At 38.9% G+C, this 23426-nt stretch overlaps 6 protein-coding genes across 8 annotated transcripts; 4 read left to right on the top strand and 2 right to left on the bottom strand.

Annotated features, from left to right (window-relative positions):
* The first annotated feature begins 1760 nt into the window (after positions 1-1760).
* Positions 1761-4623, top strand: LOC147216229 (uncharacterized). Its single transcript, XM_086178254.1, has 3 exons — positions 1761-2070; positions 2983-3528; positions 4275-4623. The coding sequence occupies exons 2-3, from the start codon at positions 2990-2992 to the stop codon at positions 4414-4416; spliced, it is 681 nt and encodes a 226-aa protein (XP_086034380.1). The 5' UTR covers positions 1761-2070; positions 2983-2989; the 3' UTR covers positions 4417-4623.
* Positions 4624-5795: 1172 nt separating this feature from the next.
* Positions 5796-7548, bottom strand: chrac1 (chromatin accessibility complex subunit 1). The gene is made up of 3 exons (XM_086178255.1): positions 7312-7548; positions 7003-7129; positions 5796-6228 (listed from the first exon to the last, which is right to left on the bottom strand). Exons 1-3 carry the CDS (start codon positions 7465-7467, stop codon positions 6149-6151), a joined length of 363 nt encoding a protein of 120 aa, XP_086034381.1. The 5' UTR covers positions 7468-7548; the 3' UTR covers positions 5796-6148.
* A 293-nt stretch (positions 7549-7841) lies between these two features.
* On the top strand, positions 7842-11237 carry gatad1 (GATA zinc finger domain containing 1). The gene is made up of 5 exons (XM_086178049.1): positions 7842-8297; positions 8575-8697; positions 8788-8847; positions 10256-10439; positions 10883-11237. Exons 1-5 carry the CDS (start codon positions 8112-8114, stop codon positions 11071-11073), a joined length of 744 nt encoding a protein of 247 aa, XP_086034175.1. The 5' UTR covers positions 7842-8111; the 3' UTR covers positions 11074-11237.
* Positions 11238-11463: 226 nt separating this feature from the next.
* LOC147216232 (protein naked cuticle homolog 2) lies at positions 11464-18306 on the top strand. 3 transcript variants are annotated; one of them, XM_086178046.1, is made up of 10 exons: positions 11464-12584; positions 12681-12707; positions 12794-12873; positions 15394-15451; positions 15683-15774; positions 16301-16393; positions 16481-16592; positions 16743-16883; positions 17004-17454; positions 18269-18306. In XM_086178046.1, exons 1-9 carry the CDS (start codon positions 12560-12562, stop codon positions 17411-17413), a joined length of 1038 nt encoding a protein of 345 aa, XP_086034172.1. In that variant the 5' UTR covers positions 11464-12559; the 3' UTR covers positions 17414-17454; positions 18269-18306. The 3 variants fall into 3 exon arrangements, with proteins under 3 accessions (XP_086034172.1, XP_086034171.1, XP_086034173.1); XM_086178045.1 differs by lacking the exon at positions 18269-18306 and adding an exon at positions 18106-18217; XM_086178047.1 differs by lacking the exons at positions 11464-12584; positions 12681-12707; positions 12794-12873; positions 18269-18306 and adding exons at positions 15140-15283; positions 18106-18229.
* lrrc14b (leucine rich repeat containing 14B) lies at positions 18291-21460 on the top strand. The gene is made up of 3 exons (XM_086178041.1): positions 18291-18734; positions 18863-19491; positions 19837-21460. The coding sequence occupies exons 1-3, from the start codon at positions 18459-18461 to the stop codon at positions 20513-20515; spliced, it is 1584 nt and encodes a 527-aa protein (XP_086034167.1). The 5' UTR covers positions 18291-18458; the 3' UTR covers positions 20516-21460.
* Positions 21461-21566: 106 nt separating this feature from the next.
* Positions 21567-23242, bottom strand: uqcrb (ubiquinol-cytochrome c reductase binding protein). The gene is made up of 4 exons (XM_086178050.1): positions 23154-23242; positions 22543-22611; positions 22256-22422; positions 21567-21769 (listed from the first exon to the last, which is right to left on the bottom strand). The coding sequence occupies exons 1-4, from the start codon at positions 23170-23172 to the stop codon at positions 21692-21694; spliced, it is 333 nt and encodes a 110-aa protein (XP_086034176.1). The 5' UTR covers positions 23173-23242; the 3' UTR covers positions 21567-21691.
* Between the last annotated feature and the right edge of the window lie 184 nt (positions 23243-23426).

Consider the following 23426-nt stretch of genomic DNA (forward strand, 5'->3'; position numbering starts at 1 on the left):
TGTAATAAAATCGTTGCATTATGTTTATTTCTCTAAATTTACATCCTTTTTCATCTGAGCTTAGACATTGCAATGAAGGATTACTTTCTCTCAAAAACCATACACCAACTACAATTCACTAAACGTGAAATTTCATATAATTGTACTTCTTTACTTTTTTGCAACAGATAGACCTGTCATCGTGTTGTTTCTATCTCAATTTCTCACTATTCCCGGTATATTTCTATTAGTTGAAATGTTAAATGAAAAAGTATTTTCTAGTGTTATAGTTGGTGACCTGAAACAGCTAATTGGAACACATTTAAAGTGTGTACAAAAAGGTCCAAATACTTGAGTTCAAAACATTTTTGTGACATATATCTGATATGAATACATTTTGGGTCTTTTTTTTTCTTGAAAATTCTTTCATAAAGTAATTATTCTTTTCGCTAATTTATGAGTGCCTTATTTGTGCTAATACCGTTTTCATTGTTAAAGGATGTCACGTAATTCCAGAGGTTTTCTTCAACTGGCTGCATCAGTGTTGAATGAACATGAAATCGGTATATAAAGAACAATGTGTTGAAGCAGCAAGGTGAGTTCACATGGAAGTTGAAGGGACGAAAATGTCCGTTTTTGATGGGTAAACACAGACATGAAATAAGCAGGTCATCTGTGTTGGCCACTCTCCATTGTTGCTAAGGTGATGTTCACTGCATGATTAAAAATGTATAAGATTGGGATATGACAGAGGTGCACCTCTTCAGCTCCCATCACCTTACTCCTCTCATAGAAGACAATTAACAAATTATTCATTTCATAAATGTAATTTTCAATGTACCATTACATAACCAGGATTGAGAGAGTAAAGTTTGTTGTTGCCCCCTTCTTGAGTGGATACTCCCTGTTTTTTTCTTTTTCTTTTTCTTGTTATTTAATCACCCTGACATTTTTGGAGGTTGGTTCCTGTTGTCCATTCCTCCACGCCCTTGACTGTTTGTGCCAAAACATGTCCTCATTTCTGGCTGATTATCTCAGAGTGCAAGCCTCTGGTTTGATGAAATCATGCTGGGGCCATTCAAATGGCTCCTTAAATAAATCCAGATGTAGTTTAATCAAAAGCTCTTAAGAATTGTGGAAATGCTTTTCCTGCATGAAATCCAATGTGACTGCTGCCAACTGAAATGCAGAGTCAGAGCCTGGAAGCTGAAATTAATTGTAACAAAAAAACCTGTAGGAATTAGAAATGTTCAAAAAAGATCAGTGGGGAGAAAAGGGAAGAGCAAAAAAAATGACAAGTGATGGTGTAAATATTGAGAGATAAAATGTAGGAAATTTAGGATGTAGGAAATTTGCAGGAATTTGGAGCGTTCAGAAAATTATAGAGAACTCCCCCCTTCCTTTTTTTTGTTAAAAAGAAGGAAGGTAAGGGATAGAGTCCCTAAGTATTCCAGCATCCAACATGCCTTTGTCCCTGAAACACTGCTGCTTATGTCATTTCAGTACACACAGGTATAATCACTGCACATCCAGAACATTTTTAGGAGATTGTAAAATGGCTTGTAAATTCCAAGAGCACAAAAGCATGGACGCAGGCACCCACACACACACACACACACACACACACACACACACACACACACACACACACACACACACACCTCCTCGTTTGCCTCTCTCCTCTCACAAAACACACACACACACACACACACACACACACACACACCTCCTCGTTTGCCTCTCTCCTCCCTCACAGCACACAAGAGGAAGAAAATAGATTCAAAACAGAAAGGCAATCTAGAGGTTAAGATGAAAATTCATGTAGCCAAACATGCATTTTTAATGTTTCAGAGAAGTTTCTGTTCAGGAGAGAAAGTGCATTTACTCATGTAAGTTCACACTTCCCATAAATCCCCCAGCACACTGAAGGAAACCCGTGCTCCTGACTGCTGTAACATGGCCAGTGACTGGTGATTCAGACGGCATGTAACAGGCTGGGATCAACGACTCAGTTTTTCCAGCCACTTCAGGCACTAGAGGAACGTCGCAGGACTCAGACACAAGGCTCTGTCGCCGGGGTTTCTTTACAAGGTAAGATTTTAAATGAGTGACAAAGATGAAATTATTAAAGCATGAAGCGTGAAATGATGTTTGTGATGAATGAGAGTGATGCAAACATCACAATACTGCCTTGATGCTGCTTTGCTTTTTGGATAATCACTGTAAAGCTGTTAAAATAAAACAAAGCATCTAGTGATAAGAAATAGAAAATAATCTGTATGATTCTATGGAATTTGAATATAATTTTGTCATTTTCATTCATGAAAATTTTCATTCACTTTCATTAATGAAAGCACAATTCACAGCAACTTAAAAGAATGATCGTAGGTTATATGTTTTCAATTGGTACCTTTTTTTCCCTATAAAAGTTTTCTTATGAAGTAGGAACATCTTTATGCATCAAAATGTTACATAAAAAATGCCAATTTCTCCCTTAACTTGACGCTCAACTAAAATTGCATGATATTAGTTTTGATTTTATTAGCTCACTAAAAAGTTTATTATTTACCTTCCAACTTGAGAAAGCAGACTAAGTGTTGAGAGCAGATGTGTTGTGTAAAAAAAAGAAGAAAAAAAAAATAGTGGAAAGACTTTTAGAGGATAATGACGCCAAATGGCTTTTCCGGCTTTTAATGCTCTTGTGTGTGTGTGTGTGTCCTCTATTGTTTAAAAACATTCTCTTAATTTATATTTCTTATATTAATACTATGTTAAATAAGGAATGTTCACATATTTTTAACAAAACTTGGTACACATTAATGATCTCAAAATGACAGATTAAAAAAATAGTCCTGAAAAGTCAAATTTGCTGAATAATTTTAAATCTATGTGCAATGACTTGTGGTAGTAATTTGATAATAGAGTTTTGAGTTATATTTTAGCATTACACACTTGATGCAAACCAAACCTGGCAATCATGCTCATGTCTTGTCTTCCCAACAGTCTGGAGATGCTCCAGAGGACCATGAGCAGAGCCTGGCTCTGCCTGTCGTGCTTCCTTCTTTTGGGGTTCCGATCCCCAGCAGAGAGTGCAGGGTCTCCCTCTAGTTTCTCCTTCAGTGAGGAACCTGGGAAAGCGGACCAAGAAGACTTTGCATGGGGCTCTGGATCATCGATTCTGGAACTGCTGAACAGCTTCCCAGCTGACAGCCCCTTCATAACAGAAACCCCTGGGGAACCAGTCAATTGCTCCCAGCGCTTCTGGTTACCCCCATCCTCTGACATCTGTTGGGAGAACATCGCTGAGCCAGAGGAGTTCGCCAAGTCCCGCCTGCTTGTTCTGCAGAACCGGGCTGCATTGCAAGCCGTATCCTCTTCCAGTGGGCTGGAGGAGGGGGGGGTATCCTATGACTACCAAGCCAAAGAAGAGGTTCAAGGGATCCTCTCAGACCACCAGAGTGTGGTGGATACCATGCAGACCATGGAGAAGGTTTTTGTTTCCCTGGAGGAGAAGAGGAAAGATGGGAAGGAGCTAGGGGTCCTTAGAAGGTGAGCACTAGACTAATAGAGATCATGAGTATTAGCTCCTTAGGTGACTCCCATGTGATTTGCTCTTATTCCAGAAAAAATATAGTCTTCAGCATTTGTCTATTTAATAGTCTGCTTTGGTAGCGGCAATTTCATTGTCACTCGCATACACAGAACCAAAAATTGCCAAAATTATTCAATTGTCATAAATATACCCTGTTCCAATATCTTTTATTGTATAAAATCAGTAATTATATAAAGAGAAATCCCAAAACACATATTGTATTTGACAACTACATAGCTTTATCTGTATTTTAAAATTGTAAACAGTTTTTGGTCACAATGAGTAAAAAAGTCCAGCAGAGTTGAGCAATTTGATGTGATACCGTTGTTAATTTCAAGCTGAAAAGTAGCATTGGTTAAATCTTTTATTTTAACTTCTGAGACTTTTCCTGATGTAATACTGATGTTTGGTGACATGTTGAAATTAGCTGACGTCACTATCAATAACACAATGATTGGGGCATTCAACTTTAGGCCTTGTACTTTTGATATTTTCAAATATTTGTGGAAACTGCTTATGTACTTGAACAATATTTGCAGATTAATTTATAGCTACTACCAAATATTTATTTTGATATTTCGCTCCAAAAATCCAGTCCAGGTGGAGTTCTAGTCTTGATACAAAATAGAGAAAAAACACAGATGTGTCATATCTTACCAGACCAACAGCAGACTGTATAATTACTGTTTGTCATCTCATGCAGCATAAAGGAGCATCTTACAAACACAAGGGATGCCATAGACATCAGAGAGCACATGGTGAGCAACCTGGAGACGCAGTTTTCAACTCTGGAGAAGAAACTGCTGAACACACAGCTTCGACTCAACAAAATCATCCTACACTGATGGCAAACATCTGTTTCTTATTGATTTTCTTCTTTTCAGACTGTACCCATGCATTGATATCCAGCCATTAGAAAATACATAGGGATTACTGTGGCTTGTTATAAAAAAGGACAGTAATTCACCAATCCATTCTGCATTTGTAACCATGAATAACAAAGGATTAATAAATACATTTCATGTTTTCATGTAGTTTGGATGAAGAAATTTAATGGTAATTTCAGCAGGCTCTTGGATAACCCCCTGGCAGTTGTGAAACATAAAAATAGAGCAAGTTTTCACTTCACCTAAAGATTTGCTGAAAAAAGACCTTGGGTTCCCACAGAAACAGTTGTAATGTTACCTGAGGAGTCATGAGGTGACTTTAAGAAATCAAATTTAACTGAAAAATGATTGGAAACTGCCTATTGAAACCATAAATATTACAGAAGATACAAGTAAGAAGTCTACCAAAAATTCATAAATAATATGGGAATTTACACCAACAGGAAGTAACCTAAAAATCTGTTGATGTATTTTATATACACTAACAGCTGCACTCAAGATATTTAATGGAGGCTCCATAAAACCAGGTGTTCATTCATTAAACATCCAACAGTTCAGAAAGTTTCTTGACACTGATTCCAATAATTAAGTTCTAGCGCAAACATTATATCTATTTTGAGGCTCTGTCTTTCACATTAGAGGAAACTACACGTCATCCTTTTTCACCTTGAATTTTCTAGAAATCTATAGCAATTTTTAGGTTTGTTGCAAGTTTGGGATCTTTTTTTCTAAGTCACATTTTTTAACATTTTTTTCAGCTAATTTACAGCTAATATACAAACTGAGAAAACTGCTATGTGTTTTTATATAATCAGAAAGCTGATTATATACATAAGTAATATTGTGCCACAATGTAAAATCACACTCCCATTGATTAACAGACAGAAGGATTAATTATTTTAATATCAAACTGAATTGACAATTTAGTAAATACAATACAAGTTGCCTTAAAAGATGACTGGATGTTAGATACACTTATTTTCTGTTCAATTGTTTGTAGTTATTCTGGAAAAAAATGAGGTATGTCTTCTTGTTACAAGTTCAAACTATTTTCACATGTTCTTCATAATCTATGAGAAAATCATGACTATTCCTTTAAAAAGGATCAGAACACATTAGTAGTTACCCCTTTCAGAAAAAAATAAATTGTTCATCCAATTATCTTTTAAAAGGGAGTGGTAATAACCTTGAACACATCTGTCCTCCAGCTGCGCAGGGTTCTGTTACACTTAACAGGTCTGTAGGCCATAAAGCAGGCATCACACTCTTCCTGAAAACCTCACAAGATAATCAAAAAAATAAAAATAAATCAAACCTTTTTATGAACCGACTTTTCAAGTGCATCATTTTTAGCAGCTTCAGCCTACAAAAGCATTATCTTTGGAAAGAAGAGTTACCTCTACTCCGAGTTGTTACATTTGTTTGGAAAAATGTTTACCTAGCAATAGACATGAATCAAGTCTTGTTCTAAGTCTCTTCTAAATGTTCCTCTGAGAGGTTCACAATTGCTTCTTGGTGGCGGTTACATCAGCACTACCACTGAGCTTTTTCATTACAATGTATTCCAAGGCTTTGAGAATGGTCCACGTTTCTTTGATTCACAGCAGGACATGCACTTTCAAAAATATCTGTCCAAGGGCACAGCAGCAGAGACAGGAAATACAGCCTTGGTGTTTTGTTTTGCTTTTTGTTAAAAGTCTGCTTCATCTTCTTGCAATTGCTCCAACGATTTAAGGTAATCTCGCGCCAAAATCTTCTTAGGTAGAATATCTGTCAGATAAAGAGAAAACTCATTTTTCTTATCTGTTTTCTCCCATGGAGATTAACTTTCCAAAATTAATTCTAACAGAAACAAATATTAATATCATTGGATTCTTAACATCATCATTCTTAAAAATTTTAATGTCCTCATAACGTTCATCACAGGCAAAAGTTTATCAAGGCAAACATTTTGCCACTCAGTGCATTCAGAGGAAAATGCACCAAACAGTTTACAACATAAAACATTGAGAAATGCAATGAAAACAGAAAACAAACACTGCTGCATATGCATTTGCACACACTTGTTATTCACACAGTTTGGGACTTGAGATGTTATGGCACTTTGTTGTTTCCTACAGACTATTGATATATGGTGAAGTCAGAGCTTTTTATATTTGAACGTTTTCTTAATTTCTGGGCTTACACAAAGTCTCCAAAATAAGGCCAATCTCCATTTTTAATCTTAATGGTATCATTGCAGGTCAAATAAAAAAAAAACATATGGGGATAAAGTCAATGCATATGAGATGCATGTTTGGCTAAATTAAAAGGCGAATTACAGGCACATTTGCAACGGCATTACGAGCAGTGAATCTACTGCAGATAAGGCACGTCGTGCTATAATTATGATTGATTTACAACCGTTTATGCTGTATGATTTAGGACGAATAGCGCGCTCGCGCACACACACACACACACACACACACACACACACAGTGATGGTTCAAGAGGAAAAGGGAAAACAAAACGTATCTCCTTGGTCCATGTCGGTTTGTGTCTCACCTGTAAGGAAGTGAAAAGTTTCAGTGTCCTCCGCGGCGTTAGCTAGGTCACTGTACGTTAGGCTGTTGGTTTCTTTCCCGGAGCCGTTGTTAAACGAGGACATAGCAAGGTGCTTGACAAACAGCTCCTTCAAACGCAGAAAAATAACAGTCAAAATCAACAGGAAATCCTGTCGCAAAAATAGTCCATAGCAGCCACAGCTATGGCTAGCAAGAATGCTAGCAATGATGCTATAGCAGCCGTCGTGGAGAATGAACGCTTTGATGAGTTAGCATGGTTTAGTAACATTTAGCATCGAACTGCACATACCGTCGCCTTGGTCGTGAGGAACAGAGCATCCTGGTTGATACTGGAGACATCGGGGGAACTTTTCATGATCAATCTCACCCTGGAAATGGGAAGGGATACCGCCTTTTTGCTACTTGACGTTTGGTTACTTTTTTCGGGGTTTTGAGACATCTTCATGAGAGCACGGCGGCAAACAGTGGGAACTTAGGCTCCTGTTTTGACCGGTGAAGCATTTCTTCGTTTTGGATTTGGAGTGATTGCGTGTTGTTTCCGCCGTCACACTGCCATCTACTGGAAGGGAGGCCACATTTTTTTTTTTTTTTTTTTAAGTTAATAGTTGTAAAAAAAAAACACTACTATTATTCAAAATGGGGGAGCAGTTAACATGTAACTTAATAAAGAAATTTATATCAAATAGTTGTATTATACCAGGAGTTTGAAAGTATGTGAAAGTATGCTAAAAAGCATGTAGAAGTAGATAATATCTTCCACACCACTGGATGGCGCATGTTTTGAACTTAAACAAACCGCAGAAGAAGAAAAGGCAGCGAGAAAGCTCGGTCTGGATGGACTATTGACAGTCCGGGTTACTCAAATGAACCTTTCTTGGCGAAAAGCTGAAGACAACGCCGTCCGTGAGAGGAGTCTGGTCGTCTAAAGAGGAGCGGAGCGGGAATCACCGTCCTTCTATCGCTGACATTTTCCGGAATCATGTAAAAGCGACGTTGAAAAACGAGCTGCTAATAGAAGAAGGACAGAGGAAAAGCTCTCAGCTTCATTGTTGAGCACTTCAGCCCCTTCGACTGTCACGGCCGCCGACGATGCCGCTGGGGTTGAAGCCGAGCTGCGCGGTCTGTAAGACCACCTCCTCGTCCATGTGGAAGAAGGGGAGCCAGGGAGAGATTCTCTGCAACAACTGCACGGGAAAAAGCAGCGGTGGCGGCGGCGGCGCGTCAGGACCATCGGCGTCCTCCATCACGCAGCCCAGCAATGGCGGGAGCAAGCAGGTGAGAATTGGGGCCTTTATCATGACGTCATATGTTTGCCGTAGAGATTGATTTATTTGTTGTTGTCAAAGGGATGAATATTGCAAATTCCCCGGCGTGCAGGGTAAAGATGCATGATATAACCAACGCATCTGGAAACCTGAAAGAAAGAAACAAACAAACAAACAAAGAAAAATCTCTCTTTAACTGAGTTCAGCTGCATTTTGCCAGGTAAATCTGAAGCTGTATGGTCCTACCAAACTTATTTGTTTTTTGTATTCATGTGTCTTGACTTTAGTCCAAGCAAGAGATCCACAGGAGGTCAGCACGGCTCAGGAGCACCAAATATAAAGCTCCTGCATCTGAGAAGAAAGTATCAACAAAAGGCAAAGGAAGACGACACATTTTTAAGCTCAAGAATGTGAGTTGGAGATATGTTAACCAGCAAAAATGTTTCGTTTTTCTGCACCTTAGCTTTACATATTCACCCCCTGTTTATTTCTTTCCCCAGCCAATCAAAGCACCAGAGTCTGTAGCAACAATCATCACATCAGAATCATTGTTTTATAAGGTACAGTATTCACTGGTTAGTTCAGTGCCTCTCAATAATTTTCTATTACGCTGCCCCCCTAGGAAGAAGTAAACAATTCGTGCCCCTCCCTACTCTCTGCCGCAGCTGTAAATAGTATAATTTGTCTATAAAAGTGTTATATATACACCTCTACATAACATTGTATCCTTATAAACTTTAAGAAAAGTAAAAAGTAAAAAATATAGATGAACTTGCAACAAAAAATAACTTTCTTAACATTTATTAACAATAGTGCTCACTGGGTTACTGAAGAGTCAAAGGGGGATGATTGTTGGCAAAAATTCGGCCTGTTACGCTGAAAAAACTCAAGCTGCTTTTCACCGTAATAGGGATGTAATGTCTTTAAGTGATACCTCAATTTCTTTGGCTTCGTACTGTCCGCAGCAAACATTTTTAGACACAGTAAACACACCGGTCTTTCCTCGTCTCCCACTGTAGTCACAGTGAAGCCAAGTACTACATACGCTTGGTCACATTTCCTCCTCTTAGCTTTTAGTTGACTTTCGTTTGTTTCATTTTCTGCGTGTTTGATGCAAAAAGACCTACATCACAGAGCTGATACTACACTATATGCATGTTCCCCAGGGTCACACGCACCCCCCTTTGGCATTGCCCCACGATTTGAGAAGCAATGTGTTAGTTGGCGTCAGGAAAAGAGGAGATAGAGCTTAGGGTTAGATGGAGGTGGTTGATTGGCTGAGGCAAACCCTGAAGGGACTAGCTAAATAAAAGAATTTTGGTGCCATACAAAAAACATTCTCATATTTCCATATGAAACTATAAGCAATTGCAGTGTAACCCACTTGTTGGAATCAGTATCACATATTAAAGTGTATAACTGTGACATGGGATTATTGAATTTTTGAAATATCTAATGTTGACAGAATTCTGCCATCTACATTCAAGTATAGATTCACTGGGACATTGGCTGTTGTAGTTTTTGGTCATTTTTGCTGTTCAATTACAATTTTTCCCAATGTCATAATTTTTTATCAGTATTGCTCTCAAAATCATACTGAAAAGGACACCATCAAATTGTCTTAATTTTGAACATTTTGAAAACAACTCCCAAAAGCTTGAATAAATTGCATGAAATTTATCGACAAACTATACCCCCAAAAAATTAAAAATCAGCTCCAATTAAACCTTTGATAAATGTCATTTTAATTTTTATATTATTATCATAATTATACTATTTCTAGCGTAATATATTGGTGTCAGGAAAATGACCCCTGAATATTGTGATGTCCATTTTTTCCAAATATCCAAGTAGCTAAACAGATTTGTTGTTCAGTCTTTAAACAGGCGGTTTAATAAGCATGATATAACCAAACAGTCACAATAAGTCAGACAGTCTGACTGTCAGTGTCTGTGCTTCTGCCCCCAGGGTGTTTACTACCAGACAGGGGACGTGATCAAGGTGACTGATGAAGAGGACGGTAAACCTTACTATGCTCAGATAAGAGGCTTCATTCAGGACCAGTACTGTGAAAAGAGCGCTGCACTGACCTGGCTCATCCCCACACAGGCCAGTCCAAAGGACCGCTTTGATCCAGGGACATATATCATAGGTAAACATTGAAAAATAATATGAAACTTACATTCCATTAAATTAATCAGATCACTGTTACTCCTCTTCAAATTGCTTCTTCTGTCTGAGTACATACACTGCATGTATGTTTGAAAATGTTCTTACCTCTAACAGTAGATTTTTTTTTTTCTAGCTATCCACAATAAATAATTTAACTTAATCTTTGTGGGGTTTTTCAACAATGTTCAGAAAATACCCAGAGTAAAAGTATTATTAAAAATAATCAAGAAATAACCAACTTGTCAGAATTGTATTTAAAAGTTTCAGTCAGTGAAGTCAGCAGAATGTTTTTTTTTTTAATATCTTACTCAATGTTTCATGTAGGTGAAAAAAAATCTACAAATTTACATTTCTTTTTCCCTCAGCTTTCTTAGCTTTGCTATGTGTATACAAGCACATGATAAATTGCATTTTGTTTTTTAGGTCCAGAGGAGGACCTTCCAAGAAAGATGGAGTTTCTGGAGTTTGTTTGTCATGCGCCCTCTGAATACTTCAAGTCGCTGAGCTCGCCATTTCCCACCATCCCCATTAGACCAGAGAAAGGCTACATCTGGACCCACATTGGTCCCACCCCTGCCCTGACTGTCAAAGAGTCTGCCATTGGTGCAAGTTAACATGGACTATGGTTTTTTGACACACACTTGTATATGATGTAATATAAAGTTGAACTGCACAAATGACATCAGGCATTATTTTCGATGCCATTCTCACATTGGATATACAGGAATCAAGATGTAACACGCCTCTTTTTTTGCATTTTTTTAATATGATAAATAAAAGCTCTTTTCAGGAATCCTTTCTGTTTTTAGGTTTTGTTTAGTTCATGGAAACCTTTACTTAAGTCTTTATTGAAAACATTTAATACTTTATATGAAGCATACAGTGTATAATAGTATAGTATAGGAATAGTATAAAGGCAACAATACTATTTGAACATGATGTAATTTCAGCTATATTTCATATATAGCTTTATATATTTTTGTCTGTTATCCAGATGCATCCCACAGTGGCTATGGTGTTTCTATTAGGATTTTGCCATTATTATAGCTTTACTTAAATAAAGTTGGGATTCTTCCAGCTAACCAAGCCTTTGAATCTATGAGAGCTATAGCAGCCTTAAATTTTCTCATTTGATCACACAACAGGTCATCAATATTTGACTGTATCAGCAAGGGGGATAAAGCCAGTCCTTGTTGATTTGGGGCAAGAAGTGTTAAACATTGACTGGTCATCTGTCAAGCATATGGCCACAAACAGACAAACATTGACTCTCGTGCCTACAGACCATTTAATCTTCATTTAGTCTACTGCATGGTTTGGACTGCTTGGGGAAGCCAGAGAACCTGGACAGGTAGAGAGAGAACACACCATTTCCATTCAACCTGGAAACTTCTAGTCATATTCCAGTGCTAATCCAGTGCTAATCACTGAAGACACATGGTGAATTGGATAATAAGTTCAGTTTCACAAACTGCTGTGAAGTGAATAAATCACAGATCCATCCAGTTGAGATATACAAAAAGGGTAGTGGTTTTGATTGGTGGGAAATGGATTTTTGGATTTGGTCAGTGTGTGTTTGTTGTCACAGATAATAAATGTTGTGGCATCTCCCAAAAGAGGTCACTGTATGCTGCTGGGATGCAAGTATATGCTATTACATGCCACCAGGAGGAACCTGGCCGATATGTGGCTTGTTAAATGGAGGCCTCAACTTTTCACATCACAGTATTTTTTTGTTTGATATTAGTCCACCCCTAGATTCCACAGTGGTGTAAGTGTATATAGGTTATACTGTCTGTCAGTGTGGTGAAACAATGCTGGTGGCACCAGCAGGGTGTTGGCCCTCGGGTCTTGTTGTGATCTTGTCGAATAAACTGAGATTCACGGAACAGGAAAGTAGGGTGGAGTGAAACATCTTGAGCTGCATGTTTACTCTTTGACAACATCCCCAGTCAGCCAAGCTGTCCTTCTGAAATACTTTGCGTGCTGATGCTCTGGTGCTGCTGGGGAGACACGAACATTTAACAAACATCACATGCACTTCTCTCCCCATGTGTTGGACATTATGAGGTTTTCTCATCTCACGGAAGAAGCAAGAATATGGGAAAAATACAGTCCAAACTTGGTGAGTTATTTAAGCCCGGTCGCAATGTATGTTTTCTTTGTCTATGTGTGAAATTACTTGTGCATTATCCTGACTTTTCTTTCTGTATCACGAAAGCCTCAAAACGCAGGCACAGTCCTGAAGGTAAGACATAAAACATGGACTTCCATTATATGGAAATAAAATTGATTTGTTCAAAAGTTTGACTTGTTCATTCATCTGCACTGCAGGTGGGAGCTTGGCTTCCAGTGTGCTGACTTGTCAGAGGGAGTTGGAGCGTATTCACACAGAGAAAACAAAACTGACAGAGGTAGAGAAAAATATTTGTTTAATCATTTATACAACTCTCAAAGGTATGTCTATATAATCCTGGTGGCTGGACAGTACTGCTCTTAGCTATGGAGAGATTTTATCTGTTGACAAGATTTTTTTAAATCCCTTTTCAACAGAATTATCATATAAATAATATGCATGATTGGTTTTATTCCTACACTTTTTAAAACAGTAGAGTAAAAATGTCAAGACAGTCAAATATTGGAACCTTTGAAGACACCATGTGTTATTTACGTTCAAGTGAATGTAAATTCCCAGCTATCTGAGAAATAACACGGGTGTGGCCAGTTTGTGTAGCCCTGACGTTTCCTGTTACATTGGGGATTAAGAAAGGAATACAAAATCTTGTAAGACTACGCTAAAAATTTGGGGCATTTCCATTAGATGTCTTTCAATTCCGACAAAATAAAAAGTACTAAAGGGGTTCGACTAATAATATGCTTATAATGAAGTTACACATACTTTTGATGTTGTTGACTATGCAATCACAGAGCTGTGTAAACTTGTAACAAGATGAAGCAATAAATAACATAATTCGGCAGAAAAATAACTTGATAAGTATCTGGTTTTTCCCATTAATCTTGGCAAGGTTTGTTACCATTTAACTTGGGCAAAATGTTGATATTAATATCATTGCAAGGTAGCCAATATTATCCAACTGTGGCATCACTCTGTGGATTTACTTTGAATTCAGAACTAAGAAATACACAGCCTTCTCACACTGATTTTGTTTTGCTGACACCCCCCCCCCCCCACACACACACACACACACAGCTTCATTTCAGTGAATTTAGCCTTTGCGTCAAATGCAAACTGAGACTTGAAAGGTGCTTGGCGGAATCTTATATTTATTCTTCCACCCTTCCTCCTCCATCCCTATAAAGAGACTTCCAAGTCTTGTGAAGTGCAACACAAGCACCCCTTCCAAACAGCGAGCTCTTTATACCAGCCTGCACTTAAAAAAATGTCCACATCTGGTACTGCTTTGCTTCTCCAGCTACAGACAGCCAGACAGACGGTGGGGAGGGAGAGGAAAAAGATGTGGGGAGGGGGTGTTTTGCGCTGTAATGTTGTAATGTGTGTGTACATAAATGGCATCACATGGCATTTAATGAAGCAGCTACAGTTGAGAGAGTACTCCCTCCAAAAATGTCCATTTCATGACTAAACTGTTACCAAGACTGTCACATACTCACTTAATAACTAATTTTATTCCGATCATGGAAAAAGGGGCCTCAAACGGTAAATTCAATAATCTACTCCCCTTAAAAAGCAAAACATGATTTACAGTTTCTCCACATGCTGACCTTAACTGTCAACAGACCTGCTGAAATCACTAAATTAACTGTTAGAAACATTTTTATGAAGGTTGTAAGAGATGGTGATTCTGCCAACTTGCGTAAAGGGTTGCGGTGGAGTTTCAATGCTCATTAATAGCGACTCGTGCCATTAGATTTTCCAGGCCGATATAATTTACCAGTCTTCCATGACACCACTGCCGTACTGTTAATATGACAGACTAATGTTCTTTCTGAGATATTTTGAAATCATTGTCAGACATTATTTGATGTTACACTAATCTTGGTCATGCATGAATACTGTAAAGTCTTGATCTTCATATTTATCTTTCTGTCGGGGCCTGACCATTTCCTGATTGTTGGAGCTGACATTTGAATAAATATTAAAATCTAAGTTTTAAAAGGTCTAACAAAGATCATTAAATCCAAAATCATAATTGTAGCAAACACATATAATCTAACATGTCAAATTTAGTATTTACTAATCACGTCTATCTCTGACTTCATCTGTATTTTGGCAGCATTTAAATGTTAGCCAGGTAGAGTTCATTTCAACACGCGATTGTTTTGAATAATCTGGAACAACCAGCTACAACTCCGAGCTATGTTTATTTAACCTTAAAGACGGATCAGACAATGCATTCAAGTTGGAAGTAGAAATCATTATGAAGATGAAATCAAATGCTGCACTTAAAACAAACAGAGATTCTTTCAAAGTTATCAAAATGTCATGTCATAAAGTTTTACGTAGATGTTGATAATGTCTTCAATCGACTACTGAAAATAAAACAATATCACTGTCAGCTGGCAGCAGTTGCTTAAACTTTGATGGCGCCCTGATAAGGCAAAGAACTAGGGCAGAACATCCACCCACACAGGAATTGCACTGCCACGGTACAGCCCACAGTGTTCAAGTTTCAATCGTTGAGAAAGTTTGATGGTGACACGTTCTTTTGCTGCTTTACTCTCCTGAAATTTGTCTGTCTGTGACTTTTTTAAACAAAAGACTAACAGCTGTGGGTTTCGAAGGTTTTTTCCATGTTCCACACATCTGGATTGCCCTCACCAGCCCACCAAAGCGTAGAAAACGTACTCACTTAATAGCTTCCTCCCTTTGTGTGTGTGTGTGTGTGTGCGTGTGTGCCTGTGCACGTGCATGGATCTGCTTTCATGTGTGCATTTGTTCTGCTCATTAACAGGACTTTTATGGAGGGCTGAAGAAAAGCTGTACACCGAACCATAACTGCCCCCTCAAGGGTAAGTGAAAGAATTACAAACTCGTTTATTCATTTAAGGATTGACTTTTTAGCCAAAATTTTGGGATACATCATTTTAGACACACACAAGATCTGAAAAGTAATGTCATGTTGTTTTCTGAGGTGATACAGAAATTTTGAACATTGAAAGCAGGATATCAATGTGTGTAAAGTAATCCCAAATTCCCTAAATTTGAATACATATTGATCACTACACAATGTTACTTTTTAGTGTTTCTACCACCCGAGAGGCAATTTGATAGCGACAGCAGAGACTTCCCTCCTTCCAACAAACACACTCAGAAGAGGAATGGCCATGTCAATGTGAGTACAAGTATGTTAAGACAAATACACTAGTTTACACTAAATTTGACAATCGGGGGGGATTTTTTGGCATGACTTTAATATCAGTGGACTTGCACTTTCAAATTAACATTTTCAAAACACCAATTTACCAACTGTCACGAATAGACAATTAACAATACTTGGTCTCTTGCTGTTGGATAAACTATTGGACAGTTTTGAGCCTCATGCTATAAGGTACATGCTTGTTTGGAAACTATTGCAATGCCAGGAGGAACCTGCAGAACTCAGCTCAGTGTGAGGTGGATGTCCTGCTCTGAGACTCACGACAAAAAGACCCTTTACTTTTGAGATCTCTAAAGAACCTGTTTCTACAGTCATATGTTTTAAATAATGCGATATTTGTTTATTGTTTAAATTTCCTCATGTTATTTTTTGTCCATGTTCTATCTAACTGGTGTACTTGTTCACCAGGTTTCTTTCTTGAAGAATCTTCATAATTTGCAAATTAATTTTTGTCATATAAAGTTACTAATTGTACACACAGGAGGAAGAGTGTAATGCACTAGAGGAGGAACCTCAGCAGGAATGGGTTTTCACCCTGTACAGTCTGGAGAAAACAGGAAGAGTCAGCAGAGAGGTATATTTTTGCATGAGTATGTTTGAAGACGGCAGAGCCTTTTCTGTGTTCGGTTTTGTATTCTGTGTTTATGTTTGTGCTCTGCAGGAAATGTCCAGTCTGATAAATTCTATCCATGAGGCTCTTGAGACATCTGTGTACCAGCCTTATGGTGGCCATTCAGCAGTGAGGGTTAAGCTGACCATAATCCCATCTACAGGTGTGGCTCTAGAAACTACAGGCATCATTTGTTTATTTGTGTTGCCATTGAAGGCAGTGTGTCAGAGTGCAATGCAGAATCTTTAAACAGTGTGACTGCATTTTACAGGAACGTTTGTTGATAATAATGTCAATTTTTCATTGAAACCAGGAACACAGAAGGCGGGAGCACCTCAGGAAAGGGGAAGTCAAAGCAGAGGAGTTTACTGTGTTGATGAAAACATTGAACGGAGAAACCACTACCTGGATTTAGCTGGCATTGAAAATTATACTTCCAAGTTTGATAATGCAGGTATGTTAAATTATTTAAACTTTTGTGGCTAAAAAGACAAAATCAGTCACTCATTAATGTTTAAAATATTATTATTAAGAGGGAGTATATACTACTGAATCATTTTTGATCCCTGTCCAGAACGCAACCCTCAGGAGAACAGACAGGATTCTACCTCAGCTCTTCAGCATCACCCAATGGTTATTCCAGGGAATTACACTCTCACTCCCAAGGGTCTATCACTCCTTCACGCCATGAAAAGTGACACCATGGCTGTGGGAAAAGACAGGAATAGGCGAGAGGGAAAATCCTGCAGGGTGCATGGACAACATATTGCTTCATGGTCACAGCCTGTTGCTCAAAGTCTCCTGCAGCGTTCGCACAGTAAGAGGCTTCGCTCCAGGTCACAAGATGCCACATCACATCTCAGAGACAGAATAATGCTAAACCTTCACCCTACATATGGGGTCTTGGACACTCTGGCTCAGAGACACGAACACCATCATCATCACGAGCACCACCACCATCATCATCACCACCACCATCCCTAATAAATGAATATCAGGCAGACTGAGACTTGATTTAAGCGCAGGTGAGAAGAGTTTAGCTTTTTATTTGAAGATATCAGTATGATGTACACATAAACACATATATGATAATAAAGTAATCTGAAATTGGCCAAATATTTGTGTTTTTTGAGCAAATAAGGGAAGGCCCTGAACAAATCCCCAGACAATAATTGACATTTAGAAAAAAATAATCTGACTAAGTATATGCTTAGTGCTCTCTGACACTCTTTTGTGCAACTGCTCATTGACAGTAAGGATTTGGTATCATTCCTGTATACATGGAAGTAACAGCTGGCAGTGAAGATACTGCATTTTTGGGCAATATGTGGTTTAAAAAAAAATTGACAATATTCATATTATTCATATTAACAATCACGAAACAGGCAGAGATGTCATTGTCTCTTAAGCACAATACAGTGTGATCTGACATTTTGTTGTAGTTAAGTGAGGAGAAATATCTTAACTGTTAATCGTGAATACAGGCTGCGGAGTGCAGTGATATCAAAATGTTGTGTAATAGTATTTAGAACAACAGGTTTTGCAAGACCTTATTTGAGAAAGCCACTTTTGTACTATATAGCTTTATACCATATAGCTCAGCCCAAGGGTTGGAATGAATCATCCAACGCAGTTCTTCTTCTGTTCCTCCACATTGTTTTCTGGGGTTCTTGCAGATCTCTATTTATACCCAATGTCGAAGAAAAAGATGTTCTGAAAGATGTTTTTCGACTTAGTTCAATGCTGTATGTTACAAATAGACCCGACGCCCCTACGAAGGACATGAGACAGCTGTTCCTATAAATAACCTCCACCCTCTTACCTACCACGGGACCCAAGGCCATGCCACGGAGAGACCGGCCCCAGACAAGCATGCAACATTCAGTCAGACCGCAACAGCAGATAACAACAAAGCAGCAACAACAGAAGAGAAACACATGGGAAAAGTGAGCTGTTTGATATCAGCTCTCATCACCAGCCAAGAAACCTGGATCCACTTCAGCAACACCCAAAGATAAACCCAGAAACCATGATGTCTCTGCGATTCCTTGCTGCTGAGGCTTTTGTCCAGAGTGGCCCATCTGCAAAGGAGAACCTCAGCTGTGTGTCTTTCAATCTCTACCCCCATCTCTTCAAGGCCTGCTTCCTTCACGAGCAGGCTGACTTGCTGCATGTCTTGGTCCAGACTTGGCCGCTACCTGAGATCAACCTGCAAAGACTCTTAGGAAAAACAGTGGACTGTCATTTGGACCTCACTTCCTGCACCTGCCGGCGTTGTTTGGAGGCCATTCTGAAGGGTTTAAAGGTAGATAAAATGCCACGATGTTCATACACATGAAATCCGTGCAATTTTCATTGTCAAATCAATTTGTGTTTCAGAGATGACCATTTCAAATTGTTCTAAAACACCTTGCCCCTCTCTGTTTTCCAAAGGAATATGTGTTGTCCCCACCATCGATTTATGCCAAAAGCCTCCGTGTGGTGGATTTAACAGCCCTGAAGGACATTGAGCATCAGAAGTGCCCCTGTCAATCCACCTTGGGTCGATGGGCCAGAACCCAGCTCTTAACTCAAATGTGCTATGAGACCGCGGCGGCCATGCAGGCCAGCAATGTGTCCCAATCAGCATTTGAAACATCCGTCGATGTACGACTGAATGGCTTTGTCACAGGCCGCAACTTTGAGGCGGTGGTTCAGGCTTTCCTCCTCCTCCGCTTCTGTCCGCTGAAGCCTCGTTTCATTGGCTTTCGGGCTGATTCTCTCACTCTCAAGCAGCTGTTTTATGTTCTTCGACTGGCAGAACCAGAGTGCATCGCAAAGCTGGAGGTAGTTCACAACGTACCGCTGGAGGCCGTACACCTGGAGGTGCTGCTCTCCAGGGTAGACTTCCCCAAACTACAGTCTTTGACCCTCCCTACTGGAGCGCTGGATTTTAGGAGGTTGGGGTCTGATGATGAAGATGTGTTGGGTACCATTGGCAAACTACTGGCACAGCTGACCAAACTGACTGAGCTTTCTGTGTCTTTCTCCACTCTCACTGGAAACCTGCGACGACTGCTTAAGTGAGTAAAACGAAAAGTGGGTTTTGTGAGCATCCTACAATCCCATGTTTCACAGTGGCGAGTATATCTGTGTAACAACGTCTGAGACATTGTGTGAGCAGAAACCTGACTGACAGCAGTATACACCCAAACTAGATCCTTCAAAATCAAAATATTTAGTCAAAATCTTCAATATCACAGATCAAATACTTGAAATTTACAAAGTATGCATTTTTTCAAATGATGTAACACACACATATTTATTTAGCTTCTTTATGTAGCTTTATTTATTTAGTAAATAAAGCACCTGTTTTCCAGGGCGCTTTCTGTGTTCCTAACTTTTTTTTACCTGTTTTCTTTACACAGTCCATTAAACACTCCATTACAAAGCTTGGAAGTGGCCAACTGCTACCTGAACCGCGTGGACATGACTTATTTGGCCAACAGCCTCCACAGTGAAGCACTGGTCCACCTTGACCTCAGCGGACATGAAATCTTCAGGTCTTATGCCCCTGCTTTCCACAAACTACTTAGCCGCTGCTCGGCCTCACTGGTGAGCCTGACAATTGAAGAATGCAGCATAGAAGAACAGCACATGGATGCATTCACAGATGCCCTGTCCTGCTGTCAGGAGCTGGCTGATCTCAAACTCCTGGGGAACCCCCTGACCGCTGCAGCCCTGCGGCGATTGTTCTCAATGCTGTCTATCAGCTTTCCCAGGTTAAGGTACATTGAGTTCCCTATTCCCCGTGATTGTTACCCCGAGGATTTTACCTACCCTCTCGATGATTCAAACCTACTGCAGTACAACAAGGAGTTATTTGAGGACATCAGAAGCCAACTGATGGCGATTCTGGATAGGGCTGGGAGAGCGAGCGTGGAAGTGTGCACTCCAGTCATGGGAGCCTATGATCCAGACATCAATGAAACCAGCAATGAGCTTGGGGTGTCCATGTTAAAATCTTTCAACAGTGTCATTGGAAATTTTATAGGCACTATAACGGATGTAGACAACAGGAGATCGCAGACACAACAAGAGAACTGATTGACCTTCTAGCTGAAGGATTGAGAACCGGCAAATCTTTAAGTTGGGGGTTCTAATCTTGTTCATGAGACAATCTATGCATACCTAAAACACCTGGTCTCAGGCGGAAACGGACTGAGCCTTGAAGATATAATTTTGTTGGTAAGAGCTATTTTTGTAGGTGACGTTGTTCAAGCTAACCTGGAGGTTGGAATAAATAGACTAACTGTAAATAGTTTGTGGTTTTATATGTATCACCAAATAATGAGAGGATAATCAGATTGCCAGTAGTCTATTTTTCTAGTTGTTTTTAAGCGTTTTTTTTGGACATTTGCAGTGACTGTTGAGTTGATATGACAAACTCTGGACTTGCTGAACAATGTTAGTCTTAATTAATGCTTTTAATTAACTTTTCTAACAATTTATCAAATTAAAACTAGTTTTTGATGTATTGAAGAAAAATAGTACATTTGCAGGAATAAAAAAAGTTGTGAAATTACCGACTGGCTAGGGATTTGGAAAGTCAAGATGGTTACTGCAAAAGCAGTCTGATATTTTCCAGGGTGTGTGGGAATCCTGCTAATACTAACAGATCATTGGCTTAAGTTTACTTAATGAATATGTCAAAGAGAAATATGTACATTTCTGAATGGTCACGAGTGTAATAAATGCTTTAGAGAAGTTCTCAATTTTATTCTGGCATGGAACTTTTTTGGCAGAAGCATATCTGTAAAGCACACACATCAACCGTGACTTTTAATTATTAACTGTGACTTGTGTGGGAACTCACAAATGGATCCATTTTCCCTTCATACATTAATATGGTTTATTTCACCCCCAGTCATTTTCAACCACCCGCAGAGGTTCAATTTGTGACTCCTGGGCCCAAACACAGATATCTGAATGTACTATACTGAGTTCTGTCTATATTGTGGTTAAAATATGGTATCAAACTACATTTGTATAAAGGTTAATCATTTTTAAAATAGCATGCTATTACTGTTTATTATTTCCACTTAAATAATAAAACCTCAAACAGTGTGTCATCCCTTAAAAACAAGACATTTCATGTTTTTCCAAAATGTACATTTTTAATTAGTGATGTATTGTATGGGTTACATTTATCTTAAATACTGCACCAAGAATAATCGCGCACCGGACCAAAGACGAAGAGAAAAGTCTTGACAAGAAAGTGCTTTATTTCTTCATCCATTCTTCTCTCTCTTTCCTTTCACGGATCACCTCTTCCAAATATGGTGTCAGGTAGGGGACATCCTATGGAAAAACAGGAAGAGACAGATTGCATTAACATCTGATTCAAGTGCAAACTATTTGTTGAAAACAATGTTTGGAAAGCTTATCAACGGACATGTTATTCTGTTTACTATCTAATCTACTTCTGATAAAAGACTGGGCGGTATCTTTCTTGACAATAATGCTACAATTTAAGTGTTCATATGCAATATATAAAATAAGACCAATATATATGAATCTCACTCATGGTATACTTTAACCAATTGTAGCTGGTGATTTTTTTTCATTTAATCACATCTGCATTTTAATTTCGCTGATCAATGAAACATAACAACGAAAAGCCATTTACAAGATCTAAATTGAAACCTGTGTTAGTGAGGTTTCCCTATTTAAATCGCTCATAATTTATTTTGTTTTTACATATTTGACAGACATCAACACTCATACACCTACTGTTAGTTCTTTTCTGTTCATAACTTTCTTCCCAGTGGAAACAAACATACATACCTCCTCATATTTTGTCCACATTTCTTTGGGGAGGATTTGCTGCTTCATGGACAGATCCAGAGCCCTCTTGATCCTGAACATCCTATCGTTGTACAAGCCCTCTGGAAGCCTCCTCAGGGCTTCCTTCACGTCGCTATCTTCATACATCGTGTCATCTCGCAGCAATCCTGATCAGTAACATAAACAATGCTGAACCACTTTATTACATTTGTTTCATAATCATTATCCCATGGTCAGGTATTCGTATGAATACTTGCCAGGGTCCGTTGTAAACAAATCAGACTTACCGATTTTATTGAAGCCACACAGGCTGTAGTACCATTTGCGGAAACTCTCCAGGAGCCTGCCTGTGGCCACTGTGAGAAACAGATAAGCACTGAAGCTTCGAAGTAAAAAACGTGACGGAAGAGGACGAGCCGTGATTCAACTATCAGGTTTAGTGGCAATCAAACAATCCAGATGTGCCCTTGCCATAACGTCACAGCGACAAGTAGCCTTAGCAATGAACAAATACATCAATACAACCCACTGACATTAGCTACTCTCAGTCGTTAACCGATAACCTTCGGTGTCAATTCGCGAAGAATGATTCCAAAACAGTGCTACTACTTCTTTCGAGAAGAGAGACAAATAACTTGTCCGTCCTCTTTAAAATGACATTTAACTACATGTTAGCCTTTGCGCTAATACTAGCGGGCTAGCTTAGTGCTAATAGCAGAGGGACACTAAAGGACATCCACAAGTCATATGCGTCATGATGCGTAGCCAAACAGGAGGGGAACAATTTAAACAGATATGAGTTACTGCAAAACAAATTTACCAACAGATGTTTGTATGACGCGTTATTGAGCAGATCAAACGGAACTCAGACATTTAGAATATTGCGATGATCCTTTACCTGGTGCCCTCGTCGCCATGTTTTAACTCTGAAGAACTACCGAAATGCATTGCGGGTAAAAGCTTTTCAGGTTAGTTGCGCAATTCCCGTAGTTCTACGATTCGGAGAATTTGTGGGGATTGAATGTATGACACCGATTTAACATTTCCAAGAAATTTACAATTTAAAATATGTATACATGAGCTAAAACACTGAGCTATTCTTATAATATCTTGTACAGTCGGGTTTGCAATGGATTTGTTCAAAGTTTGAACCCTTGTGTCGACTGTAACC

This window comes from Fistularia commersonii, chromosome 30, assembly GCF_037954325.1.
Source record: "Fistularia commersonii isolate RoL2024-O1a breed Wild chromosome 30, RoL_Fcom_v1.0, whole genome shotgun sequence".
Taxonomy (NCBI): Eukaryota; Metazoa; Chordata; class Actinopteri; order Syngnathiformes; family Fistulariidae; genus Fistularia; species Fistularia commersonii.